Below are 27,595 nucleotides of genomic sequence, written 5' to 3'. Positions count from 1 at the left end.
GTAGGTACCTACTAATATTTACTCATTTATCCAAGTTACTATCACCTAATTCTAGACCTGCTAATCCACCTAAATCTGGACCTGAAAAGATGCCTACCTAGCTACTGACAGATGACAGACTCCTCATTTTCCTGGATAACATGAGGACAGTATGCAGTCCAGCTAACTGGCCACATGTAAAAACCACTTGTGTCCAATAACATTCAAGTCCAGTTGGACAAAATGGACTTCTGTACCTACCTATACCTAGCTCTACATAGTTAGGTCCAGCTAACTGGCCACATGTAAAAACCACTTGTGTCCAATAACATTCAAGTCCAGTTGGACAAAATGGACTTCTGTACCTACCTATAGTTAATTGTTGGTTGTTGGTTAGTTGAAACTGTCAACTAACTGGACTGCAAACTGCAATGTTATTGGATACCAGTGGTGTTTACATAAGGCCAGAAGCTGGTTTGTCTACTGTCCTCATTTAATCCAGCTTATCCAGCCATCAAGAGTCAATATTCATTTACCTATTTTACCTAAGTAGATGTCTCTCACCAAAATCTGAGCCTTGATCAAAAATTTTTTTGTTGGTTAGTTGAAACTGTCAACTAACTGGACTGCAAACTGCAATGTTATTGGATACCAGTGGTGTTTACATAAGGCCAGAAGCTGGGTTGTCTACTGTCCTCATTTAATCCAGCTTATCCAGCCATCAAGAGTCAATATTCATTTACCTATTTTACCTAGATGTCTCTCACCAAAATCTGAGCCTTGATCAAAAAGTTTTTTTTAATGAATATTTTCAGGTTGGTAGGTAGGTGTCCTACTAAAGAAAATGGAAACACAGGACCAAAACTTTCTAATCAAATAACTCATGGGAGAGAAGCCAGGTTAGGGTTGGATTTCATCAACCCTTTTAGCCCCATACCCATAACAGCCTGTTAGCTAAACAGCCTTGTTAAAAATATACAAATCAAATGGAACATAACATCCTGTTAGCAGGCCTTCTAGGAGCTGAAAAAAATACTGTTGAAATCCAACTTTAACTTGGTATATCATAGGTACCTACCTAGACTGCTAAAATCTATATCTTAGCTAAGTACTTGGGGGAAAAAATACCTAGGTACTATGGAAATATTGGAAATGCTTTTGCATTGCATGACTTTGCTCATCTACATTACCCAAGTTTACATGCCATGCTGGGTTCTGAACCCATTCCCATCCTATTGTAAGGACCACGTGCACCACACTACTCCATTATTTTTTCCCAAGCTATGCCTCTTCAGTCCACATCAAAACCTGTAGGTTCGTGAAGATAACTTACTACCATAGAGCCAGAGTGGAAATAAGAAGTAGTGCCTTTAACGAGTTGGTAGAGGTTAGAGGTAGGTATCTGACTAGAATTTTTGATTCCTATTCATGTTCAAGTTTTACTCACGAAATTATTGGTAGGTATTACCCCTCTAATGAATAAATGATTAATATAGGCTACATACAAGAACTGAATGTCAATAACCGTTGTTTTTGTTTTCAACAGAACTCGTCGATTGTGATTTCCTGGATGGTGGTTGTTGTGGCGGATGGCCTTTCAGAGCCTACTACTACCTTGATCATGTTGGAGGTATCATGGAAGAAAAAGATTACAGACAGGTAAGTTTATATATTTTCCCCCCTTATTTTTGAGAGAGATCTCTTGGTCACTTTCAGAGCCTACTACTACCTTGATCATGTTGGAGGTATCATGGAAGAAAAAGATTACAGACAGGTAAGTTTATATATTTTCCCCCCCTTATTTTTGAGAGAGATCTCTTGGTCATATATTATGTCTGGCACCAACCTCAGTGGTGTAGTGGTTAGCGCGTTGGACTTCGGATCTGGAGGTTGGTGGTTCGAGTCCAAGTCAAGTCAAAAAATTTAGCGTAGTGCATTAAGCGGGGAACGACATTTGTGACAAGCATTTATGCTTAACACAATTAAAATTCCTTATATTATGTCTGGCTGGGGGACATCAAACAGGGAGTAGATCAGCCTAGTCTGGCCAGGGGGCTTTAAACAGGGAGCATACCAGCCTGAAAATTCCCTTGCTAAAGAATTAGCAAAGGTTAAGTGCGAAAGGCATTCACTCGTAGAATTTTGTAGCCAAAAGCGATCACCCTAGGGCTGATTGAGGCCTGACGAAAATACGACGACCCCGTCTAAACTCGGGAAAAGACGAAGAACAAGATCTCTTGCTCATATTAAGATTATTAGGCTTTTATGTTTCCTATTGCCTTTTTCGCTGACCTCAACCAGCTCCTCAATTGTCCGTTACGAAGTAAAAACGGCGATGAAACCCACACTACTCCATTATTTTTTCCCAAGCTATGCCTCTTCAGTCCACATCAAAACCTGTAGTTTCGTGAAGATAACTTACTACCATAGAGCTCCACACTACTCCATTATTTTTTCCCAAGCTATGCCTCTTCAGTCCACATCAAAACCTGTAGTTTCGTGAAGATAACTTACTACCATAGCCATAGAGCCAACTCCGGTTGAAGGCATGAAATGCCTCCCATCCGTTTGGGGTAAGTAACTAAGTACCCCACCCTCACCCTAAAGTACTTTACATAGAGCCAACTACGGTTGAAGGCATGAAATGCCTCCCATCCGTTTGGGGTAAGTACCCCACCCTCACCCTTTAGTGCTTTGGTCAGAAGACACCATAACTTGAAATTAAATTTATGAAAAACACAGCACTTAAAACGCACGGACGAGTAAAAGCGTGATAAAAAACGAAAAATGATTTTATTCTTTTAGTTTTACACATTATTACAAATAATTTAAAACATGGTTAAAAAAGTTACAAAGCGAAACGATCGACCGATTACCGAGAACCAGAACCAGAACTGAACAACTGAACTTTTGAGGTTTGAGCTTGCGTGGAAAGCAAAAGTTCACGGGAATCACGGGGTTTTGGGTAAAACTTTCATCGACTCTGATTGGCTGTTGGCTGCCATCAAATGATACAAGGCCACTGCACACGGTCGGAAATTTTGTCAACATAAATATGGAGCATGTGGGTAAAAATATTGAACGGATCGATGTAAAAATTTAAAAGAAACGATTGCCACATAAAAAGTTGCGAAAAGTCCAAATCTGAAGTCAAAACAGAGAAAAAGTGTCTTCAAAAGGCCAAAAATTCTATTCAAATAAAAGATTAAACAGTCGTGACGTCACATATTCATCTTTCTTTTCTCAGTTGGCCTCACTTTTGTTTCTCTCCAGTCTTCTTTACCTCCTTGAACGCTCGTCATGTTTACTTTTGATGGCTAGCTTCTCACTGTTCATTTTTTTAAATTTTCATTTTTTAACAGAAAAACTTTTTTACCTCCTTGAACGCTCGTCATGTTTACTTTTGATGGCTAGCTTCTCACTGTTCAATTTTTTAAAATTTTAACAGAAAAACTTTTTTATTTTATCATTATCAGTACCTAATCAGTCGTTGATAACAGACAGAGATAATAACAGATCTTTAGTTTCATGGATTTTTCCTGGATTTAAATGAACTTTATTGCTGTGGTGGTAAGTAAATTAGATACATGCTAAGAACTAGGTACCTTTAATTTTTCTTGATTTCCTGATCTTTAGAGCTCCAACCTGCTAAAAAGGTTTTACTGCATTTTGAAAAGATTCTCAAGTAGAGGTAATATTTATAAAAGTTTTCATTACATTGTTGCAGTGTCCAGTCACAGTATTTGCCTATTTGGAAGTTGTTCACTGAAGATAATAAAATTACTCATGTCCTGTGAGTAGAAGGATGTAGGTGGTTGCGACATCTAGAAGTTTATCTCACAATCACCCAATGTCTGTCCACAACTCCTAACACCTTTGTGATTGAATGTCCTGAGTCCATTTTGTAATAGGAAGAACTAGGTACCTTTAATTTTTCTTGATTTCCTGATCTTTAGAGCTCCAACCTGCAAAAAAGGTTTTACTGCATTTTGAAAAGATTCTCAAGTAGGTAATATTTATAAAAGTTTTCATTACATTGTTGCAGTGTCCAGTCACAAAGAACTAGGTACCTTTAATTTTTCTTGATTTCCTGATCTTTAGAGCTCCAACCTGCAAAAAAGGTTTTACTGCATTTTGAAAAGATTTTCAAGTAGGTAATATTTATAAAAGTTTTCATTACATTGTTGCAGTGTCCAGTCACAAGTCACAGTATTTGCCTTGGAAGTTGTTCACTGAAGATAATAAAATTACTCATGTCCTGTGAGTAGAAGGATGTAGGTGGTTGCAACATCTAGAAGTCTATCTCACAATCACCCAATGTCTGTCCACAACTCCTAACACCTTTGTGATTGAATGTCCTGAGTCCATTTTGTAAAAGTCTATCTCACAATCACCCAATGTCTGTCCACAACTCCTAACACCTTTGTGATTGAATGTCCTGAGTCCATTTTGTAATACATGAGCCCTTGATATGACTCACGCCTCACCTTTGAATCAAGGTCAGTAACCTTGATCTTTTGCCCATGTCATTGTCAAAATTTGACCTCAACTTGGAATTCAAAGACTTGTCACGCCTCATCTTTGAATCAAGGTCAGTAACCTTGATCATTTGCCCATGTCATTGTCAAAATTTGACCTCAACTTGGAATTCAAAGAAAGACTGGTACAAATACTGAAATACCAGGGGGCATATAAAGTTGGATGACGGAGATTGCCTTGGGCAATAATTCCACCTAATTATTGATTGAATTTAAATAAATATGTAGTATATTATGAATTATTATATTTATTATACTATGCATTAGTAAATGTTTGGATTCTACAGTTGATATTTGGTAGAAGATATTTCATCATTATCTGTCTGAAACTGAAACATCAAATTGATCAGACGATCAGAATTGTTGGTAGGCAAACATTCGAACAATGGACAGGTGTAGAAATTTCCCTAATGATAGTCTCTTCAATCATAAGTGAAGTACTTTTGCCTACTTGAACTGTTGAAATCTCATTCTACTTACACTTATCTAAATGTGATCATCAGAAAACTGAGAAAACCTATTGTCATCCGCTCACATTTCTTCCTCAATCATTTTACTGATAAATGAAAGAATACAATAGTAAAGGAGTATCTTTTATTTTCTAGTTGTTGCTTTACCAATTCATTACCATGTACGTTGAATTACAGACAAAAGTCTTTGGAAGAGATGTGTTTGGTGGTTATAGTTTGATATTTTGATAGTAGATTAGTAGATACCAACCTCAGTGGTTTACAGACAAAAGTCTTTGGAAGAGATGTGTTTGGTGGTTATAGTTTGATATTTTGATAGTAGATTAGTAGATACCAACCTCAGTGGTGTAGTCCGTGTAGTGGGGTGGATCTGAAGGTTGGTGGTTCGAGTCCAAGTCAAGTCATAAAATTTAGCGTAGTGCATTAAGGGGAAGGGGAGCGTAGGGAACGACATTTGTGACAAGCATTTATGCCTAACACAAAAATAAAATTCCTTTTTTTTATAGTGGTTCGAGTCCAAGTCAAGTCATAAAATTTAGCGTAGTGCATTAAGCAGGGAACGACATTTGTGACAAGCATTTATGCTTAACACAAAAATAAAATTCCTTTTTTTTATAGTTAGATAGAGATCAGGTAATACTCTCTTCTTTCAAAGTTTCTGTAAACTATGCCCTATTCCTTTTACGGACAAAGAATTTGGATAAAGCTGATTCAGTTAAAGAGCTGAAATAACAGTGAGGAAACAAATTCTACGAGTAAAAGTAAAAAAATCAAATTGAATGTCGATAAAAACAATGTATGCCCTATTCCTTTTACGGACAAAGAATTTGGATAAAGCTGATTCAGTTAAAGAGCTGAAATAACAGTGAGGAAACAAATTCTACGGGTAAAAGTAAAAAAATCAAATTGAATGTCGATAAAAACAATAAAAAGATAAACACTAACCACTTGATGATGAGCTATTGAAAAAATTAATTCCGTCCACTGATAAAGGATTTCAATTTCAGTAGTCAAAATGATCTCGATTAAAACTGTACTGGTGGCTCTTTGTGTGAGTTTAGGCGTTAGTAGAGGAGATGTACTGAGCGATGTTGATAGAGTACTAGAGGTAGGTACTTGCTTCTTGAATTATGTAAGATCGAATATTGATGTGAAAACCTATATGAGACCTACAAACTTCGCACTGTACTGGTGGCTCTTTGTGTGAGTTTAGGCGTTAGTAGAGGAGATGTACTGAGCGATGTTGATAGAGTACTAGAGGTAGGTACTTACTTCTTGAATTATGTAAGATCGAATATTGATGTGAAAACCTATCTGAGACCTACAAACTTCGTGCGAGAAAACTCAAGTTATTCTTTTTGACTTTTATATGAAAAAAATATGGATTCCCAAATTTTCCCGAAATTATGGAAAAACAATTCATCAGTCTATTTTAACTTACTCGGACAGTTACTGCCAGACGCTGTAAAGGACAGGTCATCAATGGCAAAGCCTCCGTTCGTGGCTTGACCTTCCAATATGAGGCGGAATGGGCCTCGGGATGCGTCCACACCTACTTGGGCTGGCATCCACGCTGGACGGGTCGTGTCCATGTTTCGCGCCTCTAGACTCCATATCTGAAGAAAACGGGAAAGTTATTCTTTTCTTTCCCTCCCTTAATTTTTTACCAATTTATTTATGTACAATTTTGTTTCCAGAATCTAATCCTACAAAGGTCACAACCAAACTCATATGGTTCTGAAGAGGCCTCCACATTTGATTTAGAAGAATTTTTAGACCATGGAAATCAATTTAAAGACTTTGTTAGAGAATATGAACGACAGTATGACTCTGACTCGGAAATCGAGCGACGATTTGACATCTTCAGAAATAACCTGAAGACCATTGACTACTACACGAAACATGAACAAGGAACGGCCACATATGGAGTCAACCGGTTTGCAGACATGACCGACTCTGAATTCAACCATGGACTTTCTTCATTAGACTGGGAACAAATTGAAAATTTGAAGAGTACATTTGAGACTTACAGCTTCAACAGCTCCAATTCCTATGGTCTAGCGGAAAGTATTAATTACAAAGATAAGGGCAAAGTTCTACCCAAGGTACAGGATCAGCATTTGTGTGGATCATGCTGGGCACATTCAGCAGTTGCATGTCTGGAGTCAGCATATGCTATCAAGCACAACGAGTTAATTGAACTCAGCAAACAACGTAAGTGAAAGTCATCAGAGTGGAAATAAGAAGTAGTGCCTTTAACGAGTTGGTAGAGGTTAGAGGTAGGTATCTGACTAGAATTTTTGATTCCTATTCATGTTTAAGTTTTACTCACGAAATTATTGGTAGGTATTGCCAGCCTAGTTAGCTTAGTTAGTAGTGCCTTGTTAAATCTAACCAAAGGATTTAGGGTAAGATAAAGTTTAGCTTGTTAAATCTAACCAAAGGATTTAGGGTAAGATAAAGTTTAGCTTGTTAAATCTAACCAAAGGATTTAGGGTAAGATAAAGTTTAGCTTGTTAAATCTAACCAAAGGATTTAGGGTAAGATAAAGTTTAGCTTGTTAAATCTAACCAAAGGATTTAGGGTAAGATAAAGTTTAGCTTGTTAAATCTAACCAAAGGATTTAGGGTAAGATAAAGTTTAGCTTGTTAAATCTAACCAAAGGATTTAGGGTAAGATAAAGTTTAGCTTGTTAAATCTAACCAAAGGATTTAGGGTAAGATAAAGTTTAGCTTGTTAAATCTAACCAAAGGATTTAGGGTAAGATAAAGTTTAGCTTGTTAAATCTAACCAAAGGATTTAGGGTAAGATAAAGTTTAGCTTGTTAAATCTAACCAAAGGATTTAGGGTAAGATAAAGTTTAGCTTGTTAAATCTAACCAAAGGATTTAGGGTAAGATAAAGTTTAGCTTGTTAAATCTAACCAAAGGATTTAGGGTAAGATAAAGTTTAGCTTGTTAAATCTAACCAAAGGATTTAGGGTAAGATAAAGTTTAGCTTGTTAAATCTAACCAAAGGATTTAGGGTAAGATAAAGTTTAGCTTGTTAAATCTAACCAAAGGATTTAGGGTAAGATAAAGTTTAGCTTGTTAAATCTAACCAAAGGATTTAGGGTAAGATAAAGTTTAGCTTGTTAAATCTAACCAAAGGATTTAGGGTAAGATAAAGTTTAGCTTGTTAAATCTAACCAAAGGATTTAGGGTAAGATAAAGTTTAGCTTGTTAAATCTAACCAAAGGATTTAGGGTAAGATAAAGTTTAGCTTGTTAAATCTAACCAAAGGATTTAGGGTAAGATAAAGTTTAGCTTGTTAAATCTAACCAAAGGATTTAGGGTAAGATAAAGTTTAGCTTGTTAAATCTAACCAAAGGATTTAGGGTAAGATAAAGTTTAGCTTGTTAAATCTAACCAAAGGATTTAGGGTAAGATAAAGTTTAGCTTGTTAAATCTAACCAAAGGATTTAGGGTAAGATAAAGTTTAGCTTGTTAAATCTAACCAAAGGATTTAGGGTAAGATAAAGTTTAGCTTGTTAAATCTAACCAAAGGATTTAGGGTAAGATAAAGTTTAGCTTGTTAAATCTAACCAAAGGATTTAGGGTAAGATAAAGTTTAGCTTGTTAAATCTAACCAAAGGATTTAGGGTAAGATAAAGTTTAGCTTGTTAAATCTAACCAAAGGATTTAGGGTAAGATAAAGTTTAGCTTGTTAAATCTAACCAAAGGATTTAGGGTAAGATAAAGTTTAGCTTGTTAAATCTAACCAAAGGATTTAGGGTAAGATAAAGTTTAGCTTGTTAAATCTAACCAAAGGATTTAGGGTAAGATAAAGTTTAGCTTGTTAAATCTAACCAAAGGATTTAGGGTAAGATAAAGTTTAGCTTGTTAAATCTAACCAAAGGATTTAGGGTAAGATAAAGTGTAGCTTGTTAAATCTAACCAAAGGATTTAGGGTAAGATAAAGTTTAGCTTGTTAAATCTAACCAAAGGATTTAGGGTAAGATAAAGTTTATCTCGTTAAATCTAAACTAACCTGTTACGTGTAGAGAACAGGGGAACTTGAAGTAAAACGTTGTTTTTCCGTATCTTGTGTACTTTGGATATTCACGAAATAGTTTGAAAATATCCAGTAATATTACCAATATGCCAGATGTGTGGCTTTTTTTAAGAGGTTTGACAGAGGGAACTGTAACTGCGAAGATCTTATCGTCCTGAAATCAAAGAGTGATGGAAGACAGGATAGAAGAAACATTATTACAAATTTAAAACATGGTTAAAAAAGTTACAAAGTGAAACGATCGACCGATTACCGAGAACCAGAACCAGAACTCATAGAGCTAACTACGGTTGAAGGCATGAAATGCCTCCCATCCGTTTGGGGTAAGTACCCCACCCTCACCCTTTAGTGCTTTGGTCAGTAGACACCATAACTTGAAATTAAATTTATGAAAAACACAGCACCTAAGACGCACGGACGAGTAAAAGCGTGATAAAAAACGAAAAATGATTTTATTCTTTTAGTTTTACACATTATTACAAATTTAAAACATGGTTAAAAAAGTTACAAAGTGAAACGATCGACCGATTACCGAGAACCAGAACCAGAACTGAACAACGAACAACTGAACTTTTGAGCTTGCGTGGAAAGCAAAAGTTCACGGGAATCACGGGGTTTTGGGTAGAACTTTCATCGACTCTGATTGGCTGCCATCAAATGATACAAGGCCACTGCACACGGTCGGAAATTTTGTCAACATAAATATGGAGCATGTGCATTAGGGTATGGCTGCCATCAAATGATACAAGGCCACTGCACACGGTCGGAAATTTTGTCAACATAAATATGGAGCATGTGCATTAGGGTTTCCGTATCTTGTGTACTTTGGATATTCACGAAATAGTTTGAAAATATCCAGTAATATTACCAATATGCCAGATGTGTGGCTTTTTTTTAAGAGGTTTGACAGAGGGAACTGTAACTGCGAAGATCTTATCGTCCTGAAATCGAAGAGTGATGGAAGACAGGATAGAAGAAAGCCAGCCGTTCCGAGAACGAACGTTAACCGTTCAGGATAATATCCGTCCCGGACGGGAATCGAACCCGCGACCTAGCACTTACCAGGCAGACGCACTACCAACCAAGCTAACTAGGCTGACGAAGTGTGGCATTGGTTTGCGATTTAAGCATTTAAATTCAAGTGTTGTCAGGAAAATGGGCAAAATGTATTCCATCTTGGGAGTCGCTTTAGTAATAACTATCAATATAATAAAGAAATCCTATGTCATTTCTCTCATGATTTCAGTTCTACAAAGGAGGTGTTATGAATCTGCCTCATATGTTGTGTAGTAAGGGCCCCTATAGTCTGAACCATGCTGTGCTTAACGTTGGATATGACAATGAAAGTAAGTTTCTCATTTAGCATCCTACACCAAAATTATCTACCTCTCTTTATTTATTTTATTGAAATCATATACATTGGTCTTCTGGAAGTTTCCACCCCGGAACCAACAGAGTATTCATTTGTATACCTAGTATAAATACAAACATCCTTAGGGACTTTAGGGTGGAAAAAAAATATCTGTAAATAACACTTGGGTAGGACATACAAGGAGTTCAGATATTATTTCTGGGCGTCCAAAGGGTTTTAAATCCCGATTCTTCAAAATTGTGACACAGGTAGGTATCAAGCCTGTCTCGCGGACACGACAAGTAAGTAAGTAAGTTCCTATGTACCTAATTCTTGATCTACAAACGGTTTCATTTTCCTTTTTGGGCAGCATTTGATGACTACCACTAATTACCTAGTCGCAACATTCCTGGGACTCAAAAACCAACCACAAAACAGTGGAAGTTGAAAACTGTTGAAGCTGCTATTACTATCATTATTACCACTAAATTTGAAGACTGTTGTTCTTCTTTTCAAGATGAATCTTCACAAACTCACGTCAGAATCTCTCAGTAGGTATGACAAATAGAAATTAATCAATGATTGAACTATAATATAGTATATTATACATAGGTACTCGTACCTAGATAACAAACACCTACTCAATTACAACCTAGCAACCTGAGGACAGGATAGGAGGACCAGCCGTTCCGAGAACGAAGCCATTAACCTCACCGGGTCTTTCTTTTAATCTGTTGTCCCTGTCGTTCAGGACTCACGTGACGTGATAGTACTGTGGCTGTCCTAAACGAGATTACCAACAAATCTGTTGTCCCTGTCGTTCAGGACTCACGTGACGTGATAGTACTGTGGCTGTCCTAAACGAGATTACCAACAATATTATGGGAAAACATTGTACTACAGCTACTAAACCCCAAGAGGATTATGCCCAGGGCACTCTCACCCCAAATAAGTTCACGTGACGTGATGAATCTCATCTACCCTTAGAACTGGGGCTGAAAGGAGGGATGTCTCGAAAAACATATAACCACCTGGAATCAATAACAAACGGGAAAAATTTATGGATTTGAAATTTCACTAACTATGGCAAACTCAGTAATATCTCATCTACCCTTAGAACTGGGGCTGAAAGGAGGGATGTCTCGAAAAACATATAACCACCTGGAATCAATAACAAACGGGAAAAATGTATGGATTTGAAATTTCACTAACTATGGCAAACTCAGTAACAGACTACAGACTCATGGTATTATTTAATTCCTCTGAGGATGAGGGCCTATCTGTTGTCCCTGTCGTTCAGGACTCACGTGACGTGATAGTACTGTGGCTGTCCTAAACGAGATTACTAACAATACCTATTATGGGAAAACTTTGAACTACAGCTACTAAACCCCAAGAGGATTATGCCCAGGGCACTCTCACCCCAAATAAGTTCACGTGACGTGATGGTAGTGTGTTTCTACCTTTAGAGGAAAACAATGGCTCACCTTTTTCAGCATCTTCAGCAACACTGGCATCCTTGTTGGGTCCTCCCAGCCAGTTCGATAGCGTGCCCGCCCCCAGCTCCCATTTCAGCGTGGTGCCATTCCGGTTGTTCCAATAGTTGCAGTTGCTTCCGGGCGGGAATCGAACCCGCGGCCTAGCGCTTACAAGGCAGACGCACTACCAACTAAGCTAACTAGGCTGGCTAGCTGAGTTGAAACTAGGATTAAACTTATATTTAGCCAGCCTAGTTAGCTTAATTGGTAGTGCGTCTGCCTTGTAAGCTCTAGGCCGCGGGTTCCCAGCCTAGTTAGCTTAGTTGGTAGTGCGTCTGCCTTGTAAGCGCTAGGCCGCGGGTTCGATTCCCGCCCGGGGCGGGGATAATGTTCGTTCTCGGAACGGCTGGCTTTCCTCCTATCCTGTCTTCCTTCTCTCTTCGATTTCGGGACGATAAGACTAATGTTCGTTCTCGGAACGGCTGGCTTTCTCCTATCCTGTCTTCCTTCTCTCTTCGATTTCGGGACGATAAGACCATACCAGTTACAGTTCCCTCTGTCCAACCTCTTAAAAAAAGACTTACATTAACCCGCGGTTGATTGGCTGAAAAGTTTGATTCCTGCCTTGCCTACTACCTACCTGTACATGAACTGCTGAAGAAAGTGATATCGTCAAAAGCAATGAAGCCATTCGCACGACTTGAACCCCAAATGCCTTCGATTACAATCTGAAACAGAAAGAAATTCAAGTATGAATATTTGTTTATCTAAAATTAAGATAAGGATACATACGAAGAAGTTTTTTTTATATTTTAACAAGATCCTTTTTTCTGATTTTATTGAAAGTGACAGGGTGGAGAAAACTCACCATAGAGATCTTCCACCCAAAAACTGAAGCCAGTTGAACCACCTGTGTGATGGTGGTTCTCTTTGTGGGCGTGGGAGGGACCAAGGAACCATTCTTTGTCATGATGTCTAGAATTGGATTCGAGAAAACCAAAGCTACCACGTTCTCAAAGTGTCCAATAGATCACTCATCAGAATACTTCCAGACACTTCCATAAAAGCTTAATGACCGTATAATGTTCGCTCTCGGAACGGCTGGCTTTCTCTTATCCTGTCTTCCTTCTCTCTTCGATTTCAGGACGATAAGACCTTAGCAGTAACAGCTCCCTCCATCAAACATTTTTTTTTAAAAGAAGCTAAATGTATGCTGGGGAAAAGAGTGGACAGATATTTCAAATCTTACCGCATCATTAGGTTCACTGATCAAGGCTTGTGCATAAGTCCAGTCGGGGCCCTGGTGATTGTAAAGCCGCCATATTGGTTTCATAGTTATAGTTCCGTCCTTTTCCATGGTCTTGGTAAACACACTGACTGCCCCTAAACTGGGTCCTGCTGCGTCTATGAATGGCTCATTCATGATAAACCTGGAAAGAAATCAACAAAATACCCTGAAATACCGGGTCCTGCTGCGTCTATGAATGGCTCATTCATGATAAACCTGGAAAGAAATCAACAAAATACCCTGAAAGGGTCCTGCTGCGTCTATGAATGGCTCATTCATGATAAACCTGGAAAGAAATCAACAAAATACCCTGAAATAATAATCGAAAACAAAGGATCGTAAAAACTCCATAACAATCGCCCACACTCCATCCAATTTTAGACAAAATTGACCATTCCCTGAAAACCACTTTTAAAACTCGGGAGACCCTAAAGATCGTAAAAACTCCATAACAATCGCCCACAATCCATCCAATTTAGACAAAATTGACCATTCCCTGAAAACCACTTTTAAAACTCAGGAGACCCCCAAACGGATATTTCCACCCATTTCCCGATTCCAAAACTTTCTCATTACATAAGTTCCCTGTAACGTAGGTAATGAAATGGATAGTAATTCACCGATCAGAAGCCGTAGTTTACTCTTTGGATAAGATCCGGAAACGTAGTTCTAAGGATTGGTTAATGCTGTGGATTAAGTTTGGAGTTCACACCTGGCTGTCGCTTAGAGTGTAAATAAATAAGTTTAGAGTCGGAACAGTGCCTTGGGCTAGTAGCCAATAAGATCGTAAAAACTCCATAACAATCGCCCACAATCCATCCAATTTAGACAAAATTGACCATTCCCTGAAAACCACTTTTAAAACTCAAGAGACCCTAAAACGGATATTTCCACCCATTTCCCGATTCCAAAACTTTCTCATTACATAAGTTCCCTGTAACATAGGTAATGAAATTGATAGTAATTCACCGATCAGAAGCCGTAGTTTACTCTTTGGATAAGATCCTGAAACGTAGTTCTAAGGATTGGTTAATGCTGTGGATTAAGTTTGGAGTTCACATATGGCTGTCGCTTAGAGTGTAAATAAATAAGTTTAGAGTCGGAACATTGCCTTGGGCTAGTAGCCAATCTTTCTTACCAAAACGACAAACATCGCGGCACGGCGTTCGTCTTGAAATCCCGGGACGTAAACCAGGCCCGATCACAGAAGTCTTCCCGTGCCTGACGTCGTATTCGAGAATCCTGTGACGAGACGAAAGAAATAATATTATCTAAGGATTTCAAGGGCTTCGCCTGGCATGGCGTGGTGTTCTAAATTCGGTCTGGTGGTAGTTATAGGTGTTTAATGGCTACCCGCCTCCTCAATTTAACCTCACCCAGCCTGAGTGGAGCCGTGAACCCAGCAGCACATGATTCCCCAGATGGTCACCATCCAAGTACTAACCACGCGCAACGTTGGTTAACTTCAGTGATCCGTGGGGAACTGGTGCAGTCAACGTGCTATCGCTGCTGGTAAATTCGGTGTAAATTGTCCATGTTAACCGACAATTTAAACCACTGTTGTGAAAATTTAGACACGTCCATAACTTTTTCCGGAACATTAGGCATCTATTTGTCTTAAGTTGTTGATAGACTTGTATACCAAGGGTGCACTTAGCCTCGTGGGAGCTGGTTTGAATCAGTGAAGCGTCAAGGAGGTATCGAACCCCGGTCAGCCTTATTGGATTCAACTGAGTACCTCAACCCAATTGATGGCACCTAGTGCACCTACCTACATAAATTAATGGCATATCTGACTTGACCGACTCATTCTGTATCTAAGTTTAGAGAAATGAAGGACTGGGTCCTGCTGCGTCTATGAATGGCTCATTCATGATAAACCTGGAAAGAAATCAACAAAATACCCTGAAATAATAATCGAAAACAAAGGATCGTAAAAACTCCATAACAATCGCCCACACTCCATCCAATTTTAGACAAAATTGACCATTCCCTGAAAACCACTTTTAAAACTCGGGAGACCCTAAAACGGATATTTCCACCCATTTCCCGATTCCAAAACTTTCTCATTACATAAGTTCCCTGTAACGTAGGTAATGAAATGGATAGTAATTCACCGATCAGAAGCCGTAGTTTACTCTTTGGATAAGATCCTAAAACGTAGTTCTAAGGATTGGTCAATGCTGTGGATTAAGTTTGGAGTTCGCTGTCGCTCAGAGTGTAAATAAATAAGTTTAGAGTCGGAACAGTGCCTAGGGCTAGTAGCCAACCTTTCTTACCAGAACGACAAACATCGCGGCACGGCGTTCGTCTTGAAATCCCGGGACGTAAACCAGGCCCGGCTGCCAGGTCTCTGCACCGTACTTCTCGACAGGGTCATCAAATAGCCCTTCTCCGTGCCCAGAGTATGATCATGTACCGCTGAGCGTAAGGCCGCGCCTGACGTCCGCTCCCAGTCGATATCGTCTAGGCGTTCCCGAGACACGACATTACTCCAGCCACACTCATCCACTTCGAACGTACAGTCACCGTTCGAGGCGGCGATTTGCGGTGCAGCTGAAAACGGCAAATTATTGTATAAAAAAGTTGGGAAATATATCGCTGAATCAATTGGTACCATTTTGTAGTATCGGATTGGTTGAAAAAGTATTAAAATAAGTAGTGTCATCTTAAGAGGATAAAATAATAGATTTTTTTAACTTGAGTAACGAAGCTATAGGACTTTCTGTTTACGATCATAAAAAGAAATCAAATCGGTGAACTTACTAGGACAACTTCCTGGAGTCAACGAAATGTCGTCAACAGCAATGTCTCCCAAATTGTTTTTACCAACCTTGGCGGATAGCACTATCTGTAAAGAAGAACAAAATACACTAAAATCATGGTTCCTTTTTAAGACAATGTCTCCCAAATTGTTTTTACCAACCTTGGCGGATAGCACTATCTGTAAGGAAGAACAAAATACACTGAAATCATGGTTCCTTTTTAAGGCAATGTCTCCCAAATTGTTTTTACCAACCTTGGCGGATAGCACTATCTGTAAGGAAGAACAAAATACACTGAAATCATGGTTCCTTTTCAAGATTATTTATTTATTCGAGAGATTCTGTAGGTACTCAAGTAATATCGGACCTATTGTTAGTATGGATCGTGTCTTATGTCTAAGGAAATGTTTTGTCTCATTTAAAAAGTTCCAGTTAAGAGATTTTTCTTCAGAAAGAGCCTATTGCACATTTCTATCGGTTGTCAAGATCAACGCACAACTCTCAACTCGCGACCCTCTGCATAAACTTCTTAGGTCGGAGCATATGTACATATATCTCACAAGGGGTGCAATAGTCCTACATACTGGACTCGGCACACAGGAATTTCGTCGGAAAAGACCCCCATTTCAATGCAATATATCTCACATGTCAAGATCAACGCACAACTCTCAACTCGCGACCCTCTGCATAAACTTCTTAGGTCGGAGCATATATCTCACAAGGGGTGCAATAGTCCTACATACAGACATACTGGACTCGGCACACAGGAATTTCGTCGGAAAAGACCCTCATATCTCACCTGTCAAGATCAACGCACAACTCTCAACTCGCGACCCTCTGCATAAACTTCTTAGGTCGGAGCATATATCTCACAAGGGGTGCAATAGTGCTACATACTGGACTCGGCACACAGGAATTTCGTCGGAAAAGACCTCCATTTCAATGCAATATATCTCACAAACCGTGAAGCTACTTACTCGGAATGGATTAGGGGAAGCAATGGTCACCTCTGCCTGATACCATGCATTGCCCGCCTCGCCCGACAAACTCCACAACTCTCGCTCGTTCTGATTATTCTGAGAATCTACCAGCAGAATGCTCAGCGTCCCAATCCCGTTGCCGAACATGTGCGTCCAGAATCTCATACACATGGGACTGTCTGGTCCCGTGGAGTCAAATTCCTCACTGGACACAAACTCCACAACTCTCGCTCGTTCTGATTATTCTGAGAATCTACCAGCAGAATGCTCAGCGTCCCAATCCCGTTGCCGAACATGTGTGTCCAGAATCTCATACACATGGGACTGTCTGGTCCCGTGGAGTCAAATTCCTCACTGGATAGCTTGGCAATGTCGCCTGGGCGTCGGGGGTAGGACGAATCTATGAAGGCGTAGCCACCCTCCATACCCCCGTAGATAAAGCTGGAGCGGTCTGTAGCAGGACCTGTGGAAGGATTCTTGCTGCCTCTGCCCTGGAGTGGAAGGAAAGATGTAGAGATTAGATTGGTTTAACGACAGTAAAAACTGTCTGAAACTAAAATCGTCTCTTTACTTTCTTTTTCTCCTTCTGCTGCTTCTTCTTCTTCTTCTTCTTCTTCTTCTTCTTCTTCTTCTTCTTCTTCTTCTTCTTCTTCTTCTTCTTCTTCTTCTTGTACTTCTTCTTCTTCTTCTTCTTCTTCTTCTTCTTCTTCTTCTTCTTCTTCTTCTTCTTCTTCTTCTTCTTCTTCTTCTTGTTCTTCTTCTTCTTCTTCTTCTTCTTCTTCTTCTTCTTCTTCTTCTTCTTCTTCTTCTTCTTCTTCTTAATCTATGAAGGCGTAGCCACCCTCCATACCCCCGTAGATAAAGCTGGAGCGGTCTGTAGCAGGACCTGTGGAAGGATTCTTGCTGCCCCTGCCCTGGAGTGGAAGGAAAGATGTAGTGATTAGATTGGTTTAACGACAGTAAAAACTGTCTGAAACTAAAATCGTCTCTTTACTTTCTTTTTCTCCTTCTGCTTCTTCTTCTAATACTTCTTTTTACAGGCTTCATTTATAGTGGTAGGGTTTTCCAGAAGGAGCCCTTCCACCCAACCAGTTCTTCCTCGGCCAGAGTATTTAAGAAAATCTTACCAGGGACCAATCGAAATCGTCACCCTCAAAATCATGCTGCCTCTGCCCTGGAGTGGAAGGAAAGATGTAGAGATTAGATTGGTTTAACGACAGTAAAAACTGTCTGAAACTAAAATCGTCTCATTACTTTCTTTTTCTCCTTCTGCTTCTTCTTCTTCTTCTTCTTCTTCTAATACTTCATTTATAGTGGTAGGGTTCTCCAGAAGGAGCTCTTCCACCCAACCAGTTTTTCCTCGGCGAGAGTATTTAAGAAAATATTACCAGGGACCAATCGAAATCGTCGCCCTCAAAATCGTTCACCCAGCGGCAGAACCCTCCCTCAAACGTGCAGTGTCCTCTACAGTCTGCTCCGTTCTTGATGTTGACGGAATCGATGGCCACATAACCCCGATATTTCCTAAACGCATCCTGCAACTCCTTGGCTACTCCTTCGAATACTATCTGAAAAGTGAAACAAGGACAAGTTAGGAAAATTACAATCGGGTTCTCAAAACTTTTGTCATAAAGTCCGAAATTCGTATGCTTGGCAGGCAGCTGAGTTGGCAGTATGTCCAATACAGAAATTTTGAACTCCAACACAATTTTGTTTTTAAAAACGGCAGAGTTCATAATTCTGCCCTGACTTCTAAATGGATATCCCCTGACCAAGAAAAAGAAGTAGAACACAAAAAAACTTGGATTTCATTTCGTTTGAAACGAAAAATTCCTTCCCATTATCCCATTTAGAAAATTTCAGGCTTTCCCTAGGCAAACTCATCACAGCGAACAAATCTTTCAGGCAGGGCCGTATCGAGGATTTTGTCGCTCGCCTTCCTAAATACGGCCCTGCTTTCAGGAGGTTTACACGATCAATAAAAAGTAATCAATTAGGTGATCAGTGGACAGTGAAAGCGTGAAATAGATCAATCATACGCCGAACCTCAGATCGGTTATGATTAGAGTTATGCGTGGACTACCAGCAAATCAAGATACCCGCCGCGCGCCGTCTATGTACAGAATATAATATGTAGATAGCTGTCAGTGGCCGGAGCATACTTTTTTTTTCTTTCTTAAGAGGTTTTTTGATAGAGGGAGATGTATAAAAAAAAAAAAAAAAATACCCAGCGAGGATGTAACAATCGAGGATTATACCTGTTACCAGCAATGAATACCTAATAACTAAGTAGAGGTACCTAAGTACCCTAGCTATTTTTTTTTTAGGCTGGTCCTGATTCCATTATATTTACACGATCAATAAAAAGTAATCAATTAGGTGATCAAGTGGACAGTGAAAGCGTGAAATAGATCAATCATACGCCGAACCTCAGATCAGTTATGATTAGAGTTATGCGTGGACTACCAGCAAATCAAGATACCCGCCGCGCGCCGTCTATGTATAGAATATAATAGTAGATAGCTGTCAGTGGCCGGAGCATACTTTTTTTTTTCTTTCTTAAGAGGTTTTTTGATAGAGGGAGAACCTCAGATCAGTTATGATTAGAGTTATGCGTGGACTACCAGCAAATCAAGATACCCGCCGCGCGCCGTCTATGTATAGAATATAATATGTAGATAGCTGTCAGTGACCGGAGCATACTTTTTTTTTCTTTCTTAAGAGGTTTTTTGATAGAGGGAATTGTAACTGCTGAGGTCTCCCGAAAGCGAAAAGAGAAGGAAGACAGCATAGGAGAAAGCCAGCCGTTCTGAGAACAAACCTTATCTCTTTAGGATAAAGTTCGCCCCGGGCGATAGCCTAACGCTGGGTCACAGGTAAAATGGAGTTTTGTGTATTTATTTTTGCTAGGAAAAGAGAAGGAAGACAGCATAGGAGAAAGCCAGCCGTTCTGAGAACAAACCTTATCTCTTTAGGATAAAGTTCGCCCCGGGCGATAACCTAACGCTAGGTCACAGGTAAAATGGAGTTTTGTGTATTTATTTTTGCTAATCACCGTTCGAGGCGGCGATTTGCGGTGCAGCTGAAAACGGCAAATTATTGTATAAAAAAGTTGGGAAATATATCGCTGAATCAATTGATACCATTTTGTAGTATCGGATTGGTTGGAAAAGTATTAAAATAAGTAGTGTCATCTTAAGAGGATAAAATAATAGATTTTTTTAACTTGAGTGCTAACCAATTAGAATTTCAAATTAGGGTTTTTAACCACTACTTCTTCCTCTTTTAAGCCTCAGAAACGCCACTGCTCCAGAACATATTGTTTATTATCAAGTAGGTAGGTATTTCGCTATTTAGTCGAGGTAGGTAAGGTGGTAAGGTACCTATGTATGTATATTATCCTTGAAATACCTACTATTAATACTATCATCATAAACAAAATATTTAATTAGACCAATTAGAATTTCAAATTAGGGTTTTTAACCACTACTTCTTCCTCTTTTAAGCCTCAGAAACGCCACTGCTCCAGAACATATTATTTATTATCAAGTAGGTAGGTATTTCGCTATTTAGTCGAGGTAGGTAAAAGGTACCTATGTATGTATATTATCCTTGAAATACCTACTATTAATACTATTATCATAAACAAAATATTTAACAGGTAGGTAAAGGTAAAAGGTACCTATGTATGTATATTATCCTTGAAATACCTACTATTAATACTATTATCATAAACAAAATATTTAATTAAGCAATAAGAAAAGAGTAAAGTAAGAAATCATATAACCAAAATATTAAATCAAATGCAAAATGAGAAAAGAAAGAAACTGGACAGTGTGGACAGGGCCTCTGCAGAAATAGTCGTCACTGTGGGATTACGGCCAGTGTGGCGTTAATTGGCTTGAGTTCCAAAATGAGAAAAGAAAGAAACTGGACAGTGTGGACAGGGCCTCTGCAGAAATAGTCGTCACTGTGGGATTACGGCCAGTGTGGCGTTGGCTTGAGTTTCTCTACGATATTAAGCTTTGTATGAGGGTGTACTCATAAGTTGGTCTGAACGGTGACCCAGTATGTATGAATGTTCACAGCATAACACATTTCAATCACACCGCTTCTAAGGGAACATTAAAATAATTCCACACATAAATATGTAATTCTGCGCATGGGTCATTTCCGGGAAACCGCTCTGAATCAGAAAATAAAATAATTCTATTCTACTACACATACATATTCTAGTAAACATATATCTATTTGATGAACTCTTGTATCTTTGTAGTAAGTAATGCATGCATAGCGTGTGATAATTAGATTTGAGCAAACATCCTCATTAATTAACACTGCAGTCATGGACCTAAGCGGACTAGAAGGTCGATCGCTGGACGATTATTCGGCGGTGTTACCTATAGGTATGTACCAATGTACCTACATATGTAGGTATAAGGCAAATTTGAATATGTATAGGTACCTTTACAATTCCGGTTAGAATTTTCATATTAAATTCAGAGGTACCTCAAGATGGATTCTACTTAAACAACTAACACAGAGAGGTTTCTATAGGTACTTGGAAATTGTCGAGTTTGGTTGATAAATAATTGAAGACCCCTGCCATTTCTTAAATGCCCTATACCTAATAGCACTGAGCACATAATTTCACTACGTAACGTAAGTAGGAGCTCCATAAGTGTACAATTCCGGTTAGAATTTTCATATTAAATTCAGAGGTACCTCAAGATGGATTCTACTTAAACAACTAACACAGAGAGGTTTCTACCTGGCATGGCGTGGTGTTCTAAATTCGGTCTGGTGGAAGTATAGGTGTTTAATCTCACTTTTAACAACTTATGGGTCTTCTCGTGACGGGGGTCTCACTCACCATTCGGCAACAAGCTACCCGCCTCATCAATTTAACCTCACCCAGACTGAGTATTAGAGCCGGGAACCCAGCAGCACGCAATTCAACAGATGGTCACCATCCAGGTACTAACCACGTGCAACGTTTCTGAACTTCAGTGATTCTTGGGGAACTGGGGCATTCAAATACGCTGCTGCTAAATTCGGCGTAAATTGCCAAGGTTAAGAGACAATTAAGACCACTGTTATTAACATTCAGACACCTCTGTAACTTTTCCCGAAACAAAGGCATCTATTTGTCTTTGGTGTTGATAGACTTGTATACCACGGGGGCACTTAGCCTTGTGGGAACATTTAAATTTAAGGAGCTAGAGTTTGATTTACAGTGAAGCGTCAAGGAGGTGAAGGAGGTATCAAACCCCGGTCAGCCTTATGGGATTCAACTGAGTACCTCAACCCAATCAACTGCCTCGTAAGCACTAAGCCTTGGGTTCGATTCCCGCCCGGGGCGGATTTCATCCTAAGCAAATAAGGTTAGTTCTCGGAACGACTGTCCTTTCTGGACGATAAAACTTTAGCAGTTTACAGTTCCCTTTATCAAACACCTTTTAAAAAATGTCGTGTTATTCCATTATAGATGTGCAATAAGTTTTTGATGGCACCTAGTGCACCTACCTACATAAATTAATGGCATATCTGACTTGACCGACTCATTCTGTATCTAAGTTTAGAGAAATGAAGAGGAAAAGAGAATAGTAGCTACCTCTTTAATTTGTTTAAAAAAAAAAAAAAAAAAAAAAAAAAAAAAAAAAAAAAAAAAAACAAGAACACATTGACCATCAATAGATCTTCTAATTAGAAATAATAATTTATTTCAATATGTGTTAGAACATGGAAAAAGGGTGTCTTGATGAATAAAAAAAACGAGATTGGGAATCAAGTGGTATAAATTTTTTTCATTACTTTTTTTCATTAAAAGTAATTTGGTTAAGTACGGCAAGACCAAAAATAAAAAATGTGAAAATTGCCACAACATCATCTGGGAGACTCCTCATGACTGTGAAAATGCTCAACGATGCATTAACTGCAAAGAAAAACATGCTCCTTTGAATAAAGACTGCCCCGAATATGTTAAGTCTGCTAGCATTGTTAATCTCATGTTTAGTCAACAACTCACTTTCTTTGAAGCCAAATTTCTTAGAAACAATAATGGATTTAGAAATACTATTGATTATATTCCAGCCTGGACGATAAAACTTTAGCAGTTTACAGTTCCCTTTATCAAACACCTTTTAAAAAATGTCGTGTTATTCCATTATAGATGTGCAATATAAGTTTTTGATGGCACCTAGTACACCTACCTACATAAATTAATGGCATGTCTGACTTGACCGACTCATTCTGTATCTAAGTTTAGAGAAATGAAGAGGAAAAGGGAATAGTAGCTACCTCTTTAATTTGTTACACCCTATAGAGTCCCAGTGAGTTTTCCCCGTGAGACTTGAAGACTATTAAAGCTTTCGAAGTCACGCAGAATGTATACGTAGGTAATTTAACACGTCACTACCTCCCTAGAGGTAAAATAAGGAGAAATGAGAACACAATAATTACATGCGAGCTACCAGTGCCGTGCCGTTCATGAAATAATACGTATAGTTTAACACGTCACTACTTACCTCCCTAGAGGTAAAATAAGGAGAAATGAGAACACAATAATTACATGCTAGCTACCAGTGCCGTGCCGTTCATGAAATATAGGAGAGCACGGTTTCCCCGTTCCCTTCCCGCTTCCCTTTCTCGACCAATCCCTTACCCACTCACCAAAAGTATCAAAAGAAAGTAAGTATTCAACCTGGATTCAAAACCATCTGCAGACTAGTATGTGTGGGTTTATTCATGAAATATAGGAGAGCACGGTTTCCCAGTTCCCTTCCCCTTACCGCTTCCCTTTCTCGACCAATCCCTTACCCACTCACCAAAAGTATCAAAAGAAAGTAAGTGTTCAACCTGGATTCAAAACCATCTGCAGATACTATGTAGGTACTAGGTACCTACTAGCTACTAGTATGTATGGGTTTAATTAATTAGCTTCCCTTTTTCTTTAATAAACATTATTAGCTTCCCTTTTTCAAAATGTCACGATACGCGACTGCGAGCTTATTCAGAGAAAAAGTGGGGGACGTGCCCAGAAAGAGGGGGTATACCAGAGAGTATGGGAAGTGCTCAGAAAGAGGGAGAGGGGCACAAATGATCATGCGACCGTTTGACCGGTAAGCGTTTTCATCAGGGGCGGTCGCGGTGTCAGCCGTTCTAGGACTCAATTTGTTCACTTCCAGATTGCCCTAAGTATTTGATGACTGATGAGATGATGAGCTTTAGAGGTGTGTCCAAACAAAGTCGACCAGCCGTCGATCGACCATCGATCAATGTCGATCTACAACTGCTCGTGGGCTGCCAGTTGAAAATCCCTGTATTGACCATCCCTGTGGAATGAAATGAAGAGCTTTCACCTTTCGCACGAAAGTTCAAAAAGTTCTCCACCTTTAACCTCGTCTTTATGTCGTAGCACATTATTTTTCAACCTAAATAATATGTACATTAATGTCTACAATTGAATCCAGCATGAGAATTTCAAAGCTCTGGGCGGCCAAGGTCCAATAGTAGGCACCTAATGATATAAAATAAATGTCAGTACCTACCTACTTGTATTCTGAGGACAAATAAATTTCATAGCGTGATTTATAGCTGTCAACGATTCGCCAAAGCTAGATACTTTTGCCCTGCCCCACGCGCCATGCTATAAGACCTTTCGCACGAAAGTTCAAAAAGTTCTCCACCTTTAACCTCGTCTTTATGTCGTAGCACATTATTTTTCAACCTAAATAATATGTAGGTACATTAATGTCTACAATTGAATCCAGCATGAGAATTTCAAAGCTCTGGGCGGCCAAGGTCCAATTGTAGGCACCTAATGATATAAAATAAATGTCAGTACCTACCTACCTGTATTCTGAGGACAAATAAATTTCATAGCGTGATTTATAAGTACTACTTACCTTTGTCCTCAGATGCCACTTATTCCAACACAACACGTCTTAATTTGATTTTAATAAGCAAGAGAAATAAACAATTAACCAACTAGGTAAGTATAAAAAATGTGTATATTGGTATAGCCTTATAGGTACGTGGATAGTAAGTAATGCATGCATAGCGTGTGATAATTAGATTTGAGCAAACATCCTCATTAATTAACACTGCAGTCATGGACCTTGCTTTGCTTTAGGGACCCATGAAACCAAAGCGGACTAGAAGGTCGGTCGCTGGACGATTTTTCGGCGGTATTATAGGTATGTACCAATGTATTCTTATACCTACGTATGTAGGTACCAATATATTATACCTACGTATGTAGGTATCAATGTACCTACATAAATACGTAGGTATAAGGCAAATTTGAGTATGTACTTTCACAATTCCGGTTAGAATTTTCATATTAAATTCAGAGGTACCTCTATTCTACTTAAACAACTAACACAGAGAGGTTTCTATATCTACTTGGAATTTCTCGAGTTTAATTGATAAATAATTGAAGACCCCTGCCACTTCTTAAATGCCTATACCTAATAACACTGAGCACATAATTTCACTACGTAACGTAAGTAGGAGCTCCATAAGTGTACCTACCTGTGAAAGACACGAACTTTTCACTTTTTTGGTTTTCTTTACATACCTAGGTATCAAGGTAATATCCAAATTCCAGAGGTAGAATCTGGAACCTTAATTTTATTAATGATATAGGTATATTTACCTATGATTGACATGAAGGTAGATGGTAAATATAGGTAATTACCAATTGGTGTAGGTACTACTTACCTTTGTCCTCAGATGCCACTTATTCCAACACAACACGTCTTTATTTGATTTTAATAAGCAAGAGAAATAAACAATTAACTAACTAGGTAAGTATAAAAAATGTGTATATTGGTATAGCCTTATAGGTACGTGGATGTGTAGCTATTAAAAAATAAGTACCTACTTGGGTTGAGTTTTGAAGTTTCAAGTAGCATTAGGTTCTAGGTAAGTATTATTGCACATCAGAAGAAATCTATTAGATACCTACGATAAAATTGATAGAATTTTTTATAGCTTACCTAGTTATTCACCACAAATGGGTAAATTTTAATATTAAACAATTATATTTAAACACCATAAATATTAAACAATTGGGTAGTTACTTATTGTCAATTTTACTTTTTCAGTTTGATTATATATAAAATTTTAGTCTCTTCTAAATTTCTAATTAGGTAGGTACGTAGTGAAGAACGAAAGGCTTAGAAATTACCTATTACTATCTTAAATATCTACTTTATAGGTTTTACTGCATAGATATGTACATATATTTAGAACATTAAATTTGGACGTAGGTAGGTACAAATTTAAAAAAAAAAAAAAAATATTTTCACAATAAAGTTACCTTGCTTTTATGTCACAGTCTATGCTGCATGCAGATTATATATGAATACAGTGGAAAAATAGACATAAAAATTTGACTTCATTAAAATTAATAATAAAAAAAACGAGTTAAAAAATTAATAAAGTTCAAATAATAAAATCACGTAATCTGGCTCACCTGGTGAACAATTTCAACTCTTCTACAATAATAATGGTCAGAAGAGAATCTGCAGTACCTATAGGTAATTTAGGTATCCTGGTATCCACCTATCACCAGATTATCACTACGAGTGAGTATGAGTAGGTAGTGAGTAATTCGAACTACTAGTAGGTATCGTAGAGACCGTATTGTAGAGAGTAGGTAGGTAGGTACCTCGGTATAACAGCTATGGTAGAATGCCCAGTGTAATCCTGATGACCGATCAAGAAGAAGTCCATGAAGTTTTTCCTCGTCTTCCTCCTCTTCCTTCTTCTCCTTCCCCTCCTCTACCTCCTTCTCCTTCCTCTCCTCCTCCTCGTTTGCCCCTGACTAAAGTTCTGCATAATTTCATACAGGGTGTCGTTAAAACGGTATCAGTGGTACTTAAACATACACAATAACAGTGCTTTTGTACCTCTACATACATATATATCTCTCATTTCTAAGAGAGGTGAATATGAGGAGGAAAGAATCTTGTTGCCGAATGACTGGTAAAACCCCTTTTTGAAAACGCTAGGATCTGTGGGTTACCAAACAGAAATTACCTCTGTTGAAGACTTGAAGGGTATAAGTTACTGGTGTTCTTCTTTTTCATTTGAACAGCCGTACACATACACAATAACAGTGCTTTTGTACCTCTACATACATATATATCTCTCATTTCTAAGAGAGGTGAATATGAGGAGGAAAGAATCTGATGGCCGAATGACTGGTAAAACCCCTTTTAGAAAACGCTAGGACCTGTGGGTTACCAAACAGAAATTACCTCTGTGAAGACTTGAAGGGTATAAGTTACTGTGGTGTTCTTCTATTTCATTTGAACAGCCGTACCAACTATGAAGAGTATATAAATTACTGGTGAACTGTTGTTCTTCTTTTCAAGATGAATCGTCACAAACTCACGTCAGAATCTCTCAGTAGGTATGACAAATAGAAATTAATCAATGATTGAACTATATAGGTACTCGTACCTAGATAACAAACACCAACTCAATTACAACTTAATCTTACCTAGCAACCTGAGGACAGGATAGGAGGAACAGCCGTTCCGAGATCGAAGCCATTAACCTCACCGTGTCTTTCTTTTAACCCTATTGGACTCTAGACCGGCCGACTATAGTTTGACGTGTTTATTCATCATATTTTTTTTTTTTTTTTTTTTTTTCAGAAGACTTTTTCCTATTTTTTTTCT

The 27,595-nt window shown here is 38.6% G+C and overlaps 2 protein-coding genes and 1 pseudogene across 2 annotated transcripts; 1 reads left to right on the top strand and 2 right to left on the bottom strand.

Moving 5' to 3' along the window:
• The first annotated feature begins 5,935 nt into the window (after window positions 1–5,935).
• LOC103506565 (fruit bromelain-like) lies at window positions 5,936–10,793 on the top strand. The gene is made up of 4 exons (XM_026821584.1): window positions 5,936–6,095; window positions 6,685–7,205; window positions 10,191–10,230; window positions 10,286–10,793. The coding sequence occupies exons 1-4, from the start codon at window positions 6,003–6,005 to the stop codon at window positions 10,400–10,402; spliced, it is 771 nt and encodes a 256-aa protein (XP_026677385.1). The 5' UTR covers window positions 5,936–6,002; the 3' UTR covers window positions 10,403–10,793.
• Window positions 10,794–11,344: 551 nt separating this feature from the next.
• Window positions 11,345–18,637, bottom strand: LOC103506563 (MAM and LDL-receptor class A domain-containing protein 1-like). Its single transcript, XM_026821583.1, has 11 exons — window positions 18,506–18,637; window positions 18,290–18,469; window positions 17,198–17,392; window positions 16,899–17,048; window positions 15,923–16,007; window positions 15,436–15,712; window positions 13,118–13,298; window positions 12,505–12,596; window positions 11,878–12,002; window positions 11,483–11,551; window positions 11,345–11,421 (listed from the first exon to the last, which is right to left on the bottom strand). Exons 1-11 carry the CDS (start codon window positions 18,635–18,637, stop codon window positions 11,345–11,347), a joined length of 1,563 nt encoding a protein of 520 aa, XP_026677384.1.
• Window positions 14,554–14,670, bottom strand: LOC113466305 (annotated as a pseudogene).
• Window positions 18,638–27,595: the final 8,958 nt, after the last annotated feature.

Source organism: Diaphorina citri, unplaced genomic scaffold, assembly GCF_000475195.1.
Source record: "Diaphorina citri unplaced genomic scaffold, Diaci psyllid genome assembly version 1.1 scaffold245, whole genome shotgun sequence".
Classification (NCBI taxonomy): Eukaryota; Metazoa; Arthropoda; class Insecta; order Hemiptera; family Psyllidae; genus Diaphorina; species Diaphorina citri.
The sequence above is the reverse complement of the archived record's forward strand: the minus strand, read 5'-3'. Positions and strand labels throughout refer to the sequence as shown.